Below are 18,770 nucleotides of genomic sequence, written 5' to 3'. Positions count from 1 at the left end.
TTTCTTCATCTTCTGGCCTTGTAGGTGTAGATGCTTCTACCTTAGCTTCATTTACTATTTTATTCTTCCTCCTTAACTCTGGCATGTGTTCTTTTTTTATTACTTCCTTTTTAGTGGTTTTTTCAATATTTTTTTCTATTTTCTTTTTCCTAGAAATTGTAGTGAGTTTTTCCTACACTTAATCATACTTCTCCTTATATGGTCTCTATTTCTCGTTGTTTGTCTTCAACATTTTGTATAATAGTGAAGGTGTCTAACACATATCCATAGATGGTATCCATTGTACTCCAGGCTCAACTATTTCTATACATATGAAATATGTTTCAACCATAAAACAAAGTCGCAGTATATATCTTTTCTATCTTCTTGTGTATTTTGAGTTTGAGTTTCATCTCTCTCTCTCTCACAAATTCCTTTAAAAACCCAAATAACTCACTATGATTTGATTATTATCTTGTATTCTATAATATTGTGCAATCTAAAGGGCAATAGGTACATCACTTTTCCATGCACTAGCATGCATGTTTAGAAACAAGTTTGTATGATATAAAAGAATATGTGTATATTAGGGATCTAAACCTGAATACATGTGACTTTTCATGCTTGATCCTTTAGATGTTTTCAATTAATGGTCATTTTAGAATCTAAAAAATATCATAGTGCTCATGACCTACAGCCATCTTGTATGCTACGTGGATGATTATAGCTATAAAAGAGTTATGTCTATTATTGTAATGTATATTGTGTCCCATTATCTTGTAAATAAATCTAACATCATTTTTCATTGATCCCACTTGGAACTAGTTTTCTTTTCAGCTTCCTTCTTGATGGTCTTTGTCACAATGGGTATTATGCTTGTATTATCAAAATAAGTTACTAAGTGAATGAGTTCTTTGGTGATCTTAATTGGTTGATCTCCTAACCACAAAAAATTATCGTGAATTTTGCTACAAAAAATATTCACCCATTATAACTTGTCAAAATCCTAAAAGTCCATATTTTGCACCATATTTAGGGTTTCTAGATGTTTAATTTTTTATTTGAAGCACCTATCTTCATTCAATACATCCTTCCGGTGACTCCAAATTGTGCATCTCTAATTGTCTCATATTTGCAATAGATATAGGCACGTATATCCTCCAAATGTAAAACTTCATAGAGGGTTTGGGAAAATATACCCTCAACATCATCCTCAATACATTTAAAAGTGTGTTTCTTAAAGTTATAATGTTTTCTCTCCTTAACATCAAATACATGAGGTGCATACATCCATAATCATTTGAAAATGAACACAAAAATAATCTCACAAGATGAAACTAAATATATTTGCAGTAGATATAGGCTCATATATCCTCCAAAAGTAAAACTTCATAGAGGGTTTGGGAAAATGTACCCTCAAGATCATCCTCCATACATTTAAAAGTGTGTTTCTTAAAGTTATAATGATTTCTCTCCTTAACATCAAATGTGTGAGGTGTATATATCCATAACCATTTGAAAATGAACACACACAAAATCTCACAAGATGAAACTAAATATATTTTGTTGTAATCTTAGGTTTACGCTTAAAATCTTTGAAAATATTTTTTCCTGTTATTTCCACCACTTTTTTCTTAATCTCTAGACACTCAAAAGGTGAGAAAATAATCAAATTCAACTATTAGATCAATCCAATTCAACTTGTAATTAATTCATTCATTTTCAATCCAAAAAAATATTGTTACAAAGATAGTTTCCATGAAAGTCCGCAATAATAGTGCAAATTCATACTTTTTAATCCATCGCCACATACTTTTCTTTTACAATTTGAAGGAAATTTTGATTTTTGCACGAAAGCTCCCCCTAAGGCCATACTTAGCCAATTCAAGATGGTGTTGAAGGTTCAATGCTTGTTATAAGAAGGATAAAAATGAAAGGTTCCTCCTTACTTAATAAATCATTATGATTATTTTCTTTCCACACCTTCTAATTCCCAATATTTCTTTATTTCACAAAGTGATCACTCAAATTGCCATCATACTTTGACTGATAAGATCCATTATTTCTTCTTTTTTTTGAGATTGCCTCTAACATTAGGTTCTCTTCTATTGTTGACAAAACCATTAAATATGTAGTATGTAGCGATATGCCCTAGATTATTATATTTTTTATAACTAAATTTTCATACTTTGATCCACCTTGATTTTCTTACAACCTGTAATCCCTTCCAATATATTCAAAGTTGTTACACTTAAAACATGCAACTTTAGAAGATATGAAAGTATTACCTCAAACAAGTATTTTAATTTTAGATAAAGGATTACATCACTCATCTTTCCTTTGATTTGACTTAGCTTTTCATTCATGTGACTTATGCCCATAAAGAAAACAATTGAATTAGTAATCATTAAAATTCTTAGTATTAGTATTACATTTGCAATCTTTCTTGATGTGTCCATACTTGTGTGCATAGCAACTTCCTTTAATATTCTTGATCTACTTGCTACGTGCATTATTTTGAATAAGTGTACTCTAAATAGGAACTTGCATTGTCTTTCCTTGACTTTCGTAGAGATTTTAACATTGGGATTACCAAGCCTAATCATGTTTCCCTTAGGTTTCTACTTTTGCAATTTCTCATCAAGTTTTTCATTGCTTGAATAGAGTTTCTCAAGATGTAACTTTTCCTCAACAAGTTCCCCCTTGACAATGTTAGTGTACTTTTCAAGGTCCTTATACTTAGATCTTGAATCCTCGAGTTCCAACTTCATCTATCCAAGTTGAGTATTCAAATTGTGGCATTCATATATGTTGATCTTTAAAGTTTTTTTTGTTAGAAAGTAAAGTCTGCCAATAAAACTGGGAGGGAATGAATTAGTTGTGTTGTTTAAACTACTTAAATAAAATTTATGAAATTCAAAACATATAACCACTAGATGAAACAACCATGCATAGTAACACAAGATATGTTAACTAGGGAAACCCTTGATCAAAGGGAAAACCCTAGTGGGAATGATGCCCACAATATGATGTGCTAGTATAAAAGTTCCTTGTAAAAGGATAAGACTCTATTAGGAGCCAATTATATACAATCAGTACATGTAGTCCCTATTAGGAGGCTTTGAATCCCTTCTAGAAGATTCTAACCCTGTTAAGAGCCACTTCAACTATTAAGAGTTGAAAGGAATTCAACTGAACTCATTATCCATATCTCTTTAGAATTATCTTTACATAAAAATTCTTTGGATAAAATATCCAAGGGTGAATTGATTGATACAACTTATCTTTCCACTACATTTCCTTTGAAGTTATTAACACATCATCATTCTCTTCTCTAATCTCATCAAATTTGCATCCATAGTTTGCATATAATTAGAATTACATAATGAGACAATTATAACCAAGGAAAATATCTTTCCTTTATACCAAGTCCTAAAGAAACTAATTGATTCATCCTTAAGGCTTCCCCAATGTACAATGAATAGTATAGGACCTTATAAGATATTACATTACATGTTACATCACAATTATTCCTCCAAAACAAATTCGAACTCTGAGTCGGTCTGATAGTGAAAATATGACACGTTACACTTCAGTGACCATCACATAATAATTAACCAATTCTCATACCTCAAACACATTTCCATGAACATATCTTCAACCAAAATTCAATCTTTTTGAACAAACTTCAACCTCACTAAATAGATACAACTCAATTGCCAACACTTTATTTCCTACACACTGGCCTACAACGTGTCTTTCGTAAAACTACCATAAATCACTCCAACCTTCATGTTCCTTTTTGCACACTTAGATACATCATAAATACATATCCACAAACATGATTCTAACCTTGTAGAACATAATATTGCATCCTATAAACGTGCTAACCAAAACTCTCTCTGCAACACTGGCTATTCCATCCAGAAAGCATATATGTTGACATCAATGACAAACCAAGTCATGAATGAAACACATAAGCAATCAATCATCTCTCCAAACATGTCAATAGACTCCCTCAAATGAATAGTCTCAGCATTCATGCTAACAAAGTTGTTCACTTTGTTCTTTTACATCTTCAATATCTTTGGCCTTCTAAAGAGTAGTTCTCTCAAACTTAAAGTGATTATTTTTCCTTTTCAAGTTTCTCAATCATATCTAATGAAGTTTCAATCTCAATTACCTTGGGCTTATCTTGTATTTTCTCAAATAGTTTCTTCCTCTTAACCCTTGATACATCAATATATTGCATAAGTTTTGTTATGTAATCCCTTGAATCTTTAAGCTTTGATTTTAACCTTTCCTTATATGCATTGGCTTTATCCAAGTCCTCAATTTCTTCTTCAAAATTCCTCTAGAAGTGGCTTGCATCCATTAGGATCCTCCTCAAATTGTAAGACTTCTTTTGAGGAACTAGGCTCCGATACCAATTGTTAGGATCAAGCAACACTAAGGTGGGGGTGAAATAGTGTTGCGATATTTTAAACCAATATTAATTTACAACTTAACCAAATGTAAAAATAAATTACAATGCATAAAAATAAAGCATACACCATAGAAGAACTCATAACACCATGATTTGTTCATGAGGAAACCTTGGCCAAGGAAAAACCCTAGTGGGGATTAAATCTACAAGATTATGCACTAATTTGGAAGTAACTTTATTAGGAGATATTTCCATGTTAGGATTCATTATATAGAATTTGGTGCATGTCTCTCTATTAGGAGATGTGCTCTTGTTAGAGATCAGCAACCCTATTAAGAGTTGTGAGAACAAAAAGAGATCGCACTGCTCAAGAATAAAGGTTATAGTCCAGTCCAGACACAATAGAAGTATTGCATCAAAAATGAAATATTACATAGCATCATAATGTTTGATTGATTCCGCTAAAGATTGCATCTATTTAAATATTTAATTCAGCATCAAGGCTCACACATCACATCAATATACCATCACATTAACCCACACCCACTCGCATGCCAAAAGGCATTTTTATTTATACCCATATAATTCATTGATCTAGTTGACTTTAATAACCTCTTCACAAAGCATGTCCATCCATTTACAAAAATATAGAAGTGGACCACACTATTCAAGATTTAAGTCGTTGACTTTATCCCACTATTGCTAAGAAATTTAATTGGTAAGGTAATTCAATTTGCTAGCCAAAATACTCGATTACCAAAACTTTCCTAAAACAATCTCATACTAGACATGTTCTACACATCACAAAAACATATGCTAGAATTTATATTAACTCAAGAAACCATACTAATAGCTCTCTCTCTCTCTCTCTCTCTCTCTCTCTCTCTCTCTCTCTCTCTCTCTCTCTCTCTCTCTCTCACACACACACACACACACACACTATATATATATATATATATATATATCATATTCTCGGAATTGTGGCCTCACCTGATAATTCTTTTATTGTCCCTGGCCAAAAATTCCCAACTATATGTTGCATTTCCTTTGTGGACTTGGGCATTTTTGCATCCTTATCATAAAAAAATTGATTTTCATCACAAGAAATCATGCAAATGAGATATATTTCCATCAATGTCAATATTTGATCACTCATTTAACAAGAATTATTTCATTTACACTTTGAAACAAAGAAATAACTTTAAAATGTTAATTACTTATACAAAATATTTTAAAAAGAATAAGATATATTATTAAAAAATAAAAAAAGTGAATAAAGAGGAAATGGCCCATTATTTTTATTCATTCTTTGATCTTGAATGAAATTCTCAGCCCATGTTTTTTGAAAAAATTGAAATCAATAGAATTTGAGTTAGCATTGCATATCATGGGCTTGGAATTGAATAGCATAGAAAACATGAAAGGTGTGAGTGAGTTAATTGTGGATCACTTCTCAATTTGAAAAAGAACTAAGAGAAAATTGTCATTCGTTTGAGTTTCAAATTTGAGTAATTTTTTTCATTTTTATTTGTTTGGAAATTATTTTGATGCATATTTTACATGCTTGACTTGAGGTAGCAATAAAAATCTATTATTGATTTAATTTCTTGGCTTCTATTAAATTTAATTAATTTTATAGATTTTTCAAATGTTCAAATTTAATTCATATTCATTACACAAAAATAGGAAACGATAACTTTATTTCAAAAGAATAATTATGCATAGATCCAAAGGGTATATTCACTTTTTCTTTTTTTCTTTTTTAAAATGAAAATGATGGAAATTTAAGTTTTCTCTAATGACGGATGGAAAGAACACAATGATGAGGAGATAACAACAACAAAGCCTATAATAGGCTCAGTATTGGATGGAAAGATGAAATAAATAAATAAAACTACAGGGAAACACCAAATATGAACAACACCTTACAGGTTACATGTGTTCATTCATGGCAAGCACATAGGGATGCTGCCTTACCAAACACATGTTTCTTCAAACTATAGCCCATTCCTGTAAATGGCCATGAAGAAAGTAATATACATTCCTCATACCCACTCTCCACCACACTCAGGCCACTTCACATAGTGATTATGCGAGCAAGAGGCATTTTTGCCCAAATAAACTTCCAGAGGTTCTTGTGCGAGTCTGGCTTCCTGCAACGATAACTTCTACAAAAAGAAAACAATGCTACTACTACTATTTTATTCAGAAAACAACAGATATGATATGCATCCCTAATCAATTTGCAGTGTGAATAAAATAAAACCAAAATCAAGTAGCAAGAAAGCACTACAAATATTAATTAATTCATCTGTTGAGGCTGGATAATAATCTTCTCAATATCTCAGTCCTTCTTCACACAGAAAAGAAAATCTCAAATCATACCCTTCCAAAAGATTTCAGAGAGAATTTATCAATGAAGCCAAATAGTTAAGAACTGGTTTTGGCAACCACCAGACCCGTAAAGGTTTGTTTAAACCTTTACTAAAGTTATAACAAAATATTAATTAAACCCTAAAATTAAACACCACCCTGAATGCAACTCAAACCCTAAAATTTAATAATAACAAAAAACATTTAAACACCATCACAATTGCAAACCAAAAATTTATTTCTGTGCCCAACACTTGCTCCTGCAGCATACTCCCGAGGGTGAATTTTGTCTCAAGTCCTCTTGGAGACCAACTGTTGTATATCCCCACCTTGCCTTAGAATTTATGTTTCTGGCAACCAAGTAGCTTCAGAATCTGGAAGGCCCTTCCACTTAACCAAATACTCCATGTGTACTTTGTGTCTTGTCCTCATTGCTTCTCTACTATTGATGATACTTTCCATTTGGGGTGTCTCTTTAGAAGGCAATTCTTGAATCTAGTCATTTGATTCATGTGTTGTTGCTTCTGTACCGACTTCTTTGTTTGAACCTTTATACAATATGAGATCCGAGACATTAAATATAGGTGAAATAGCTACATGTGGAGGCAATGCCACTTTGTAAGCATTTTCTCCATACTTTTCTAAAATTTCACACGGGCCAATCTTCTTCATCATCAACTTTGTATGGCTGCCCCGAGGTAACCGATCTTTGTTCAAGTGAACCATAACCATGTTTCCAACTTGGAACTATACATTTCTTCTTTTCAAATATGCTTTAGCCTTCACCTTTAGATTATTATGTTGTAGAGTTTTCCTCACGTGCTCATGCACTTCCACCATTGCTTCAGCAAAGTCTTCTGCATGTCCACTCCTTTTCTCCAAACCATCCATATTTTTGAGTTTCAAAACTCCCCTTGGATGTCTCCCATAAACAACTTCAAAAGGACTCATGCCTGTGCTACGATTCACTGAGTCATTATATGCAAACTCTGCTTGAGGTATGATAGCATCCCAACTACCTCCATGTTCTTGTGTCAAGTACCTCAAAAGGTTTCCCAAGGATGTATTAACCACTTTAGTTTGCCCATCTGTTTGAGGATGATAGGCTGAACTAAAAGATAAATTTGTGCCCAACTTCTTCCATAGGGTTCTCCAAAAGTGGCCCACAAACTTGCTATCCCTGTCAGATACAATGCTCAATGGCAAACCATGAATATGAACTATTTCCTTAAAGAATAGTCCTGCAATATAACTAGCATCATTAGTGGTTCTACATGGAATAAAGTGAGCCATTTTACTAAATCTATCAACAACCACAAATATGTTGTCATAACCTATCTTTGTCCTTGGTAATCCCATGACAAAATCCATACTCAAACACTCCTAAGGTCTGTTCGGTATGGGTAAAGGCTGATAAAGTTTAGCATTTGTTGATACTCCCTTTGCTCTTTGACATACCAGACAACCTTCCACAAAATTCCTAATGTATGTTTGCATCTTAGGCCAATAATAAAATCTTTGTACCAATTCTAATGTCTTGTTGAGTCCAAAATGACCACTAAGACCTCCACAATGCTTTTCTTTAATAATATTTTCCCGCATAGAGCATTTGGGAATACATAGTTGGTTGCCCTTAAACAACAATCCATCTTGCACAATAAATTCAAAAAAATTAGAATGAAAACTATTTTCCAATTTAGTGCAAACCTCATATGCTTCGCTAAAATCTCTATCTTCCGCATACATTCCCTTCAATGCATCTACACCCATGCTTTGGATTTGTACTTCTTGCACTGTTAACACTCTTCTACTAAGTGCATCAACCACCTTATTGGCTTGTCCTTTCTTATGTTTGATTGTGAAAGTATAAGCCTGCAAACTCTCAACCCATTTCATGTGCCTATGGTTGAGTCTTTCCTACCCATTCAAGAAACTAAGAGCATGGTTGTCAGTATACACAATAAACTCTTTAGGCAGCAAAAAGTGCCTCCATTTTTTCAATGCCTGGACCATGGCATACAATTCCAAATCATAAGAAGAATATTTCTTCTTTGCCTCATTCAGCTTCTCACTGAAAAATGCAACGGGTCTACCTTCTTCACTAAGAACAGCCCCTATTGCAAAGCCACTAGCATCACATTCTACTGTAAAAACTTTATTAAAATATGGTAAAACAAGAACAGGATATTTGGCTACCTTTTGTTTGAGTTCCTCAAAAATCTTATTTGCTGCATTATTCCATTCAAATTGTGTTACCTCCTCCTTTGATGGTGTCTAAAATTGGTGCACAAATGTTGCTAAAGTTCCTTATGAACTTCCTGTAGAATGTGGCCAAACCATGAAAACTTCGAACCTCTCCAACAGCCCTTGGTGTTGGCCAATTAATGATGGCCTCCACTTTAGATGGATCCATTTTCAATTCTCCCTTGGATAAATCCAAGATACACCAACTCTTGTTTCAAAAAGTCACACTTCTCCAAGTTTATCTTCAACTTTTTCTCCTGTAGCCTTTGAAAAAACATCCTCAAATGCTGCAAATGCTCTTCCTTATTCCTGCTATACACCAAAATGTCATCAAGGTAGACAACAAACTTTCCAATGAAGTCGTGCAAAACTTCATTCATTAGTCACATAAATGTACTAGGAGCATTAGATAAACCAAATGGCATAACCAACCATTCATACAACCCTTCATTAGTTTTAAAGGTTGTCTTCCATTCATCCCCTTCTCGTATCCTTATTTGATGATACCTACTTTTGAGATCTATTTTAGAAAAATATGAAGCTCCCCCCAAACAATCCAACAAATCTTCTATTCTAGGAATAGGAAATCTATATCTTATAGTTATCCTATTAATAGCCCTAGAATCAGTACACAACTGCCACTTACCATCCTTCTTTGGAGAAAGAACTGAGGGTACAGCACATGGGCTAAGACTTTTCCTTATTAGCCCCTTGTCAAGCAACTCCTGTACTTGCCTAGCGATCTCTTCATCTTGTTGTGGTGTCATCTTATATGATGCCTTGTTGGGTAGCACTGCTCCAGGAATAAGATCAATCTGGTGACTTATGTCTCTTATTGGTGGCAGAGACTCAGGCATTACCTCAGCAATGATTTCCTTGTACTGGTTCAACAACTCTTCAACTTCTTTCGGGCCTGCTGTCCTACGCTCCTTCTTCCTATCTTCCTTAGGCTTCAGCACCAATGCAAAGCCTATTCCATCTTCTTCAAGAGTATTAATGAACTCTTTCTCACCCACCATCAACACACTTGGTCCAACTTGACCAACCCCTTTCTCTTCTCCTTCAGAATTCAATTTGTATGTTACTCCATCCTTTTGGAAGCTATAAGAATTCTTCTCACCATCATGGCGTGCCTTCCTGTCAAATTGCCAAGGTCTTCCAAGCAAGAGGTGGCAAGCATCCATGGGCAAGACATCACACAATATTTTATCTTTATACTCCCCTATATTGAACTCCACCCAAGCTTGCTCATTCACAGCTTCCTGTTGCCCTTTGTTTAACCAACTAACCTTGTATGGACAAGAATGTGGAAGTCTCTCTAACTTCAATTTGTTTATAGCTTCAAGTGAGATGATGTTATCTGTGGAACCTGAATCAATTATTACTTTGCACAACTTACCTTTCACCTTGCATTGAACTCGAAAAAGATCCCTCCTTTGAGTAGTATCTTCTTTTAGCGGTTCCTTACGAAGTGTCCTCCTTAACATGAGACTTTCTCCTTGAGCCTCTGTCATCAATTGAACTTCTGGTGAGTTCATACTCACATTATCTTCCTGCACATAAGTGACTCTCCTTTCACCATTTTGAGAAGTAGATGCCCTTTGTGGACACTTATATTTTGGGTGCCCTATCTGACCACAATTGTAGCACTTCATTCCTGAGAACCTGGATCCTCTACCTGATCCATCTGACCTTCCTCCATTAGATCCCCTTCCACCGTAGCCTCCTCTGCTACTTGAGTCACCCACTTGCTCCTTAGGGTTAGACTCACCTCGGGACCTCTGGCCTTGTCCTCTATTGTTGAAGTTTCCCCTACCTCGGTCATTCCTTCCACTTCTCCCTCCTTGTTGCTGATCATTCTTCCTCTTCAACTTCTCTTCAACTTTAAGAGCAAGTTAAAAACACTTCCCCAATGTATCTTGGGCCAAGAGGCTGATTTCCTCTTGTATGTTCATTCTCAGACCATTTAAATATCTAGCCACTCTTTCTAGTTCCTCCTCTTGTTTCTTTGCCCTAAGAGTTAACCTATGGAACTCCTCTGTATAGGTATTCACATCCATCTCTCGCTGCCTCAAGCTTTGCAACTTCTTAAACAATTGCACCTCATAATCTGCAGGCAAAAATTGTGCCTTGATTTTTCCCTTCATCACTTCCCATGAAGAGATCATATTTTTGTTATTTTGTATCCTTTCTCCTTGAATATAATTCCACCATGAGAGAGCAGATCCTTTCAACTTTACTTTTGCAAGCCTTACCCTATCATTCTTTGGAACTTCATTCAACTCGAAGTAATTTGTGATTGCTTCAATCCATTCAATCACTTCCTCACTATTGAGACTACCTCCATATGTAGGTAGCTTATCAGTAATATCTCCTTTTATTGACTTTAAAGCATCAACGAATGCCTATTGATCTGCAGGCAATTCCTTTGGTAGATCTTGGTGTTGTTCTCCTTCTTCATCTCCACTGCTACCTTCTTCCACCTCATTCTCCTTATCCTTGTTACTGGACTCCTTCAACTCCTTCAACTTCTCTTCCAGAAGTTCCTCCATCATCTTTTTGATGGCATCTGGAATCATACTTTTCGGAGGCATGGTGTGAGCCTCAGCTTCAGCCTGTGATTCTTTTGCAGACATACACTTCCCAGCAAGATCTTGTCTCGCTCTAATACCAATATGATGAGGAGATAACAACAAAAAAGCCTATAATAGGCTCAATATTGGATGGAAAGAAGAAATTTTTTTTAAAAACTACAGGGAAACACCAAATATGAACAACACCTTACAGGTTACATGTGTTCATTCATGGCAAGCACATAGGGATGTTGCCTTACCAAACACATGTTTCTTCAAACTGTAGCCCATTCCTGCAAATGGCCATGAAGAAAGTAATATACATTCCTCTTATCCGCTCTCCACCACAATCAAGCCACTTCACATGGTGATTATGCGAGCAAGAGGCATTTTTGCCCAAATAAACTTCTAGAGGTTCTTGTGTGAGTCTAGCTTCCTGCAACAATAACTTCTACAAAAAGAAAACAATGCTAATACTACTATTTTATTCAGAAAACAACAGATATGATATGCATCCCTAATCAATTTGCAGTGTGAATAAAATAAACCAAAATCAAGTAGCAAGAAAGCACTACAAATACTATTTAATTCATCTATTCAGGCTGGACAATAATCTTCTCAATATCTCAGTCCTTCTTCACACAGAAAAGAAAATCTCAAATCATACCCTCCCAAAAGATTTCGGAGAGAATTTATCAATGAAGCCAAACAGTTAAGAACTGGTTTTGGCAACCACCAAACCCGTAAAGGTTTGTTTAAACCTTTACTAAAGTTATAACAAAATATTAATTAAACCCTAAAATTAAACACCACCCCGAATGCAATTCAAACTCTAAAATTTAATAATAACAAAAAACATTTAAACACCATCACAATTGCAAACCAAAAATTTATTCCTGTGCCCAGCACTTGCTCCTACAACACACAACAATCAATAAGACAAGAATAAAGGGAAAGAATGTCATACAGAAAGAGATCCCTTGAGTATATATCTAGGAAAAGGACTTGGATTCAACATTAGCACCCCTTCCATCCACTTTATGTAATATAGACCTAATTTGGGCCCTTTCGAAGGTTGTGCTTGAAGTTCCCTCTTTTGTTTTCTCTAATGTACATATAAAATTAGGGGTTCAATATATACATCATAAATTCTATCTCAAATATTCATTATGCTATGTATTTTCATGTTACAATTTTAATATCAAAAGTATATATCCAATCTCATTATTCAATTAAGTTCATTATCTTCCATACTCTCTTGTATAGGCCATCATTATTTTTTTGTGTAATTTTTGGAGATTACAACTCTTACATGAGCTCCTACATGGTATCAAACCATTACACAACAAGTACTTTTCTTGTGTCAGTTTTGTTGCATAATGCTTAGCGGGCATGGTAGAGTGCAATTAGATATGTTAGTTTTGTATGTAATTTATTTTAGTGTTATTTTTAAAAAATAATGTACTTAGACAATGTTCAAGGTATAATGCTTCAAAACATAGATTTGGTGTAAATAATAAAGATAATAAATAACGTGGAAAAACCCCTTTTGTGGTAATAATTCCAACCAAATACAAGTCCTCTTATTTTAAATATTCCAAAATGGCATCAATAAAAATGATCTCGGTCAATAAGCCATATAAAAGTCTTCAAGAACAACTAATACCTCTCCTAGGACCAATTTGCATCTCTCAAAGGAACTCTTTCATAAATACAATCATGAGTATGAGACCAAAGCTTACAAACAACTCTCAACAAACAAATACAAAACACTACAAACTCCATCTATGATTAACTTGAACTCAAACAAGTTACTTATAGCATCCCTAACATGAAAGATCTAAAATCGCAAAGGATAAAGAGGAAGCCTAAAATTCAAGAATTTCAATCTTAGTAGTCACACATAGTTGCATACAAGATTTCCTTTCTTTCTACACATGGACAAAGGATATATTTTTCACTTTGAACCAACCAACCAATCCATGGTATATGGCTCTATGACTGAACCAATGATTCATAAATATTTTGTCGACCTTTTCTTATAATCATACCATTATATATAAAGTTAAAAAATAAATGTGCACAAGTTTTCGAAAAGAATCTAAGTTTAGAAATTATATTCAATTTTTTATCCTTTTTAAACAATGATTTCCTTCAGCACTGCATTTATTGTTGAAGTTTCAAGATTGCTACATATGAAAATAATATTGTTGGTGATTTCTATATCTTTTCAAATACAACAATCTCTCTCCATTTGTATTGAAAATAAGTCTGTGAAGAGACATGTCCCTTGAAGGGACATGTATGTTTATTAGTTATGTAATTACTATATATATATATATATATACACACACACATACACACATTATATCTCATATATAATTATCCATAGGTTTATCCAACTAAAGCTATAAAACATTAACACTCCCTCTTAGCTAGAAAGGATAAACATATGATTGATATTACACCATTGATAATGTTAGGAAATCAAATCAAGGAAATCTTTGATATAGAAGATTTCCATTATATAATATCATATGGGTATTGGCCTATCGGAATATCAACACATGATATTCACCAAATACTCTTTTGATATCATATTAGGTAACATGAGTATTGGCCTATTAGATAAGATAAGATAAAATTATTAATGTCCACGAAAAACCAAAATGGTTTATGGGACTGAGCATACAAACAGAAGAGCCAGCCAAGCAAAGGCACCAAATGGTGGCTAAAAAGGAACAAAGCAACAAGAAAAAAGAAAGACAAGGCAAGAACTAAGGGTCCTTCATTGTCACAAAGAAATCCATAATAGAGAGGTACATCCATGGACAATCCATAGTCTTCGGATGTTGTGAAGAACCCCTATAGGACTAATGCTACCTGTAGAGACTGGTACAATGTCTAACAGATCTGGAATGTGAAGTAGTGGAAGGCCTTTTCAAACCCCGTGGAGGAGACAAGGGAGAGAAAAAGGTGGTAATGAGCTGATCAAAAGTCCCTCTCTGATGAAAGGACTGCAGGGTATTCTCTCGAAGATGGGTGGCCTCCTGAAGAACATCAATAATATCAATCAAATCACCAAGTACTCTAAGTAATGGCCTATCAGAACATCAACTAAATGATATTCACCAAGCATTCAATACGGTAATGGCCTGTCAAAATATCAAGGCAAGATATTCACCAAATACCTATCATTTATCAATACAAACAACTTATAGACAGTCAATTTAGTGACATCTAACACTAAGTTGTTAATTTCCAAGATAAAGCATTTCATGATATAAGTGATTGGAAGTCATCACTTCCTCCTGATGTACACAGGGGGCAGACCCATACATATATTACATCAAAATTTTGCATGAAGTCACCGTAGAGACTATCATGCGGTGTTTTCATGACATTTTCCATGAACCATATCAAAGGATAAGGTTTTCATACATAGGGGGTTGACCCATACATATATTACATCAAAATTCTACATGAAGTTACCGTAGAGACTATCATGTGGTGTTTTCATGACACTTGTCATGAACCATATCAAAGGATAAGGTTTTCACCTCAAACTTATATCTCATAGATAAGAATGTATTACAAGGGATTGCACTTGGAACTCCTTCACAAAGAAACATTAACCTTTTGATCTCTTTGTCAAGGTTACCAATAAAGTGTCAAAACTAGTCTAATATCAAATTCTTTGACCTCTTAGTACAAGGTTGTCTCTGATGAAGTGTCAAACTCCCTCTGAATATGATATCATCCTTCTAACCTTCTAGCAACAAATCATGTCATGCTTCCCTAATTCAACAAGTCTCTGGATAGCATAAGCCCTTCCAACCTACATACACGAAACTTTATCCCATGAGTCATAGTCCTTTAACTACTATAGTTTCTGATCACTGGAGAATCCATCTCGACATGATCTACTCTCTCTTAATCAATATAACCAAAATTCTCGAAAGTCAATTGAAACACATCCTCTATCTACTCCTTGAGATGAATGTGTCAGAGTCCCTCTCTTTCAAGGTTGCCTCTAATAAAATGCCAAGCTCCCTAAGAATCTCAATCAATCTCATTTTTCTATAAGAACATTCTCATAGGAAAAAAAATCAAGACAAATAATCTTATAGTATGTATATAAATACAAAAAATAAGAAAAAGACTGATGTAGTACTCAAAAGTAAATACTTATCTGCACATCAACATTCTTGATACAAGTTGCTCTAATGAAAATCCATCAAAATAAAAATTAAAAAAAGTTATCTTAGAGTATTTGAGAGACATCTCCCCTCTAAAGATACTTCAAATCGAAATGGAACACTAGTCATTACTCCCCTCCACAATGTAAAATTCCCTTGCTTATATGATTGAACAGTCACATTAAATATGACAAATTACTCTCCTTCTTCTTTTTGTTCTCATTAAATAGTTAAAAATGCTTCATCACATATAAATCTTCAATGAATATTATTAAATACTACATCATGTATGAGAATTTGGTCTTCTTGCCTAGAAGGGGAGCCTATTTGCATTCACTGTGCCTTTTCATACTTCAGCCGCTCTAACTAAACACAATGTAGGTTGAACATTGTAAAGCATTATATGTCGAGCTTGTACTGATAGAGGGTCCAAAATAGATCACGGCCATGTCATGTTACCAATGTATAGACTCAAGGGACTTCTCTAGACGTCTACTACCAGCGATGCCAGAGACACGGGCATGTAGCCAAAGAGCTTTCTTTCTCTAACATCGAAATATCCACCACGTTGGCAAAGTGGAAAGACAGCTGTTAGAATCATCGAACCATAAAGGACACTCTTATCGCCTAGTTGGACTGTCATGGTGAAAGTTCATGTACATCGTGTTGGCGCCCACTGTCATCTTAAATAGTTTAAATCTATTTCATGTTTTTCATCGTGCGCATAGGCTGTGAGGAACGTTGGCAAAGAGGTAGAATTTGGCTTGATACCTCATGTGAATCATTGCTCATAAAATAATTGGTGTATTTGTTTTGATACCATTCAAACTAAAATATCAATTTCATATTTCAATATTCACTGGTTTAATATCATTGGAAGTTCTTATCATATTTTCTCCCTCGTCAAGATTTAAAGTCATTTCCGTGATGTGGTGGCCAATCAAGTAGAGGGTCTCTCAACTCGTTTATAGTTCATACACTCAATTGCACCGTTTCATTAATAATTACTCAAAGTCGCATCAATTAATTGTATAACTGCTTTGTTCTTTAAGATTCTGCAAATCACATGAGCTTTCAAATTTTCTGGCGTTGATGCTTCAAAGTACTTTACATGGTGAATGTCATTCATTGTAGCATCCACTAATATTTCCACAATGTTTTAATAAGATCACTTGATTCCTGTTGAAAAGTTCGTTATTGTGTGATGATAGAATCATTGCTAAACAATAACAATATGAACGATCTTTCACACAAAGTCTTATAGTTGATCTCAATTCTGTTACAATGTTTGGCAACAGTATTATATTTCAAGGAATAAGCAATTTACACTAAAAGATTCTTCGGTCACGACACCCATAATAGTCCTTCGTGTCCAACTTCATCCAATGTCAACAGTTGTACCTTGCCTTTATAGTGTATTCCTCTGATCGATTGTGTGTTAGTAACTATAACACACGACAATCTTCATCTACTGCCATATCTCTGCATTACACTCGCTTCAAGGGATTGAAGTTACCAATTCAAGATCCACACACGTAATCGACTATAAAAGGCTATCAACATTCATCAGTTGCAGAACTCTAAGAACTTTATCGATCACAATCACAAGGATATTGTTGCCATCATCTTCATTATTTAGATCACATCCCTAATATATATATCTGAGGTCGAGTTGGCTCCATACTATTGCCACCATAAATATAAAACGAAATTGCTTATGGAGTTCCTAATAAAGTCGAATCTCTTGCACTCTTACAAAATCAACACTCATTGGAGTGATGAATTAGACTACCAATGTCATGGAGATTTCACATCTATCCTCTACATCTTGTAAACCAATCACATGTTCTTTGGATTCCTTGGATCTAAATTTCTTAGAGTAGTCCATAACAGGAACTATACACTTCTTTATATTCTCACACTAGCACTAAACTCACAACAACGTTGATGACTGTAATGTAGTCAGAGGTTTATTTTGTACATCAACATGCTCGTGTGAGATCCAAACACCATCTTTTGAACACACGCACACGCACACACACACACCTATCTTTTCAAATACAACAAACTCTCCATTTATATTGAAAATAAGTCTATGAAGAGACATGTCCCTTCAAGGGACGTGCCTGTTCATTAATTATGTAATTAATATAAAATATATATATATATAATAAACACATTATATCCCATATATAATTATCTATAGATTTATCCCACTAAAGCTATAAAACATTAACATTTATAAACTCATATTCAAACTTAAAACATCGATTTAATTACAAAAATTCAAAATATCCCATAACATTCCACACCTCCTCAAAAAGAAAATCCAAGTGCTTATAAAATAAATGAAATACACTAAAGGTAGAACTAATACATTCCATTTTTCCTATATACATTAAACAACAAATAAATCCAAAATAGGTCATAATAAGTATTGTAACTAGTATTCACCCCCAAGTGCTAAAACAATTTGAGGACTTAATTTGGAACCACATAACGAAGGTTTTACTTATTGAAACTCTTTTGTAGAAGATGAGAAAAGTACCTTGATAAATGTTGTTGAATGAAATTGTTTTTTATGAGAAGTACTTACTACAAGATAGCTTCATATTTAGGATGGACAAAATTGGTCTTTCAAAAGTCAATCATAATGGTAATCAATACTCTCTAACTTTTGTTATAATTTTTGTTATAAATAAATGGTCAACTTTATATTTGTTTATTGATTTCATAATAATTTATATAAGATTTTCAATTATTTTCCGATAGATTTTTTTTGGAAAATGAGTTGTACAAAAATGTGTGGTGTTACTCTTATATCATTTTAATCATCCCTCATAATTATAAATGATTTTGAAAAATCCATCTTCAAGAATTCGAAAACATTCTCTTTAGAATATACATATTCATAATCTATTGCATAATTTATCTGTAAAAGATAATAACTAAGAAGATATACTGCCCTTGATAATA

The 18,770-nt window shown here is 34.0% G+C and overlaps 1 protein-coding gene across 1 annotated transcript; it reads right to left on the bottom strand.

The window, feature by feature from the left end:
• Positions 1–8,747: 8,747 nt before the first annotated feature.
• Positions 8,748–11,658, bottom strand: LOC149542648 (uncharacterized). Its single transcript, XM_089795744.1, has 6 exons — positions 11,506–11,658; positions 10,986–11,406; positions 10,312–10,904; positions 9,669–9,972; positions 8,872–9,006; positions 8,748–8,782 (listed from the first exon to the last, which is right to left on the bottom strand). The coding sequence occupies exons 1-6, from the start codon at positions 11,656–11,658 to the stop codon at positions 8,748–8,750; spliced, it is 1,641 nt and encodes a 546-aa protein (XP_089651870.1).
• Positions 11,659–18,770: the final 7,112 nt, after the last annotated feature.

Source organism: Cupressus sempervirens, chromosome 8 (genome assembly GCF_028749045.1).
Source record: "Cupressus sempervirens isolate cs-2001-9-10 chromosome 8, ASM2874904v1, whole genome shotgun sequence".
In the NCBI taxonomy this organism is placed as follows: Eukaryota; Viridiplantae; Streptophyta; class Pinopsida; order Cupressales; family Cupressaceae; genus Cupressus; species Cupressus sempervirens.
The sequence above is the reverse complement of the archived record's forward strand: the minus strand, read 5'-3'. Positions and strand labels throughout refer to the sequence as shown.

Coding starts and splice junctions, on each gene's coding strand:
- LOC149542648 (XM_089795744.1), bottom strand. CDS start 11,658: ATGTCTGCAAAAGAATCACAGGCTGAAGCTGAGGCTCACACCATGCCT. Junction 10,905..10,985: donor AGTGGCTAGATATTTAAATG/GTCTGAGAATGA, acceptor TTGCTCTTAAAG/TTGAAGAGAAGTTGAAGAGG. Junction 9,973..10,311: donor CACATTCTTGTCCATACAAG/GTTAGTTGGTTA, acceptor TTGGTGCTGAAG/CCTAAGGAAGATAGGAAGAA.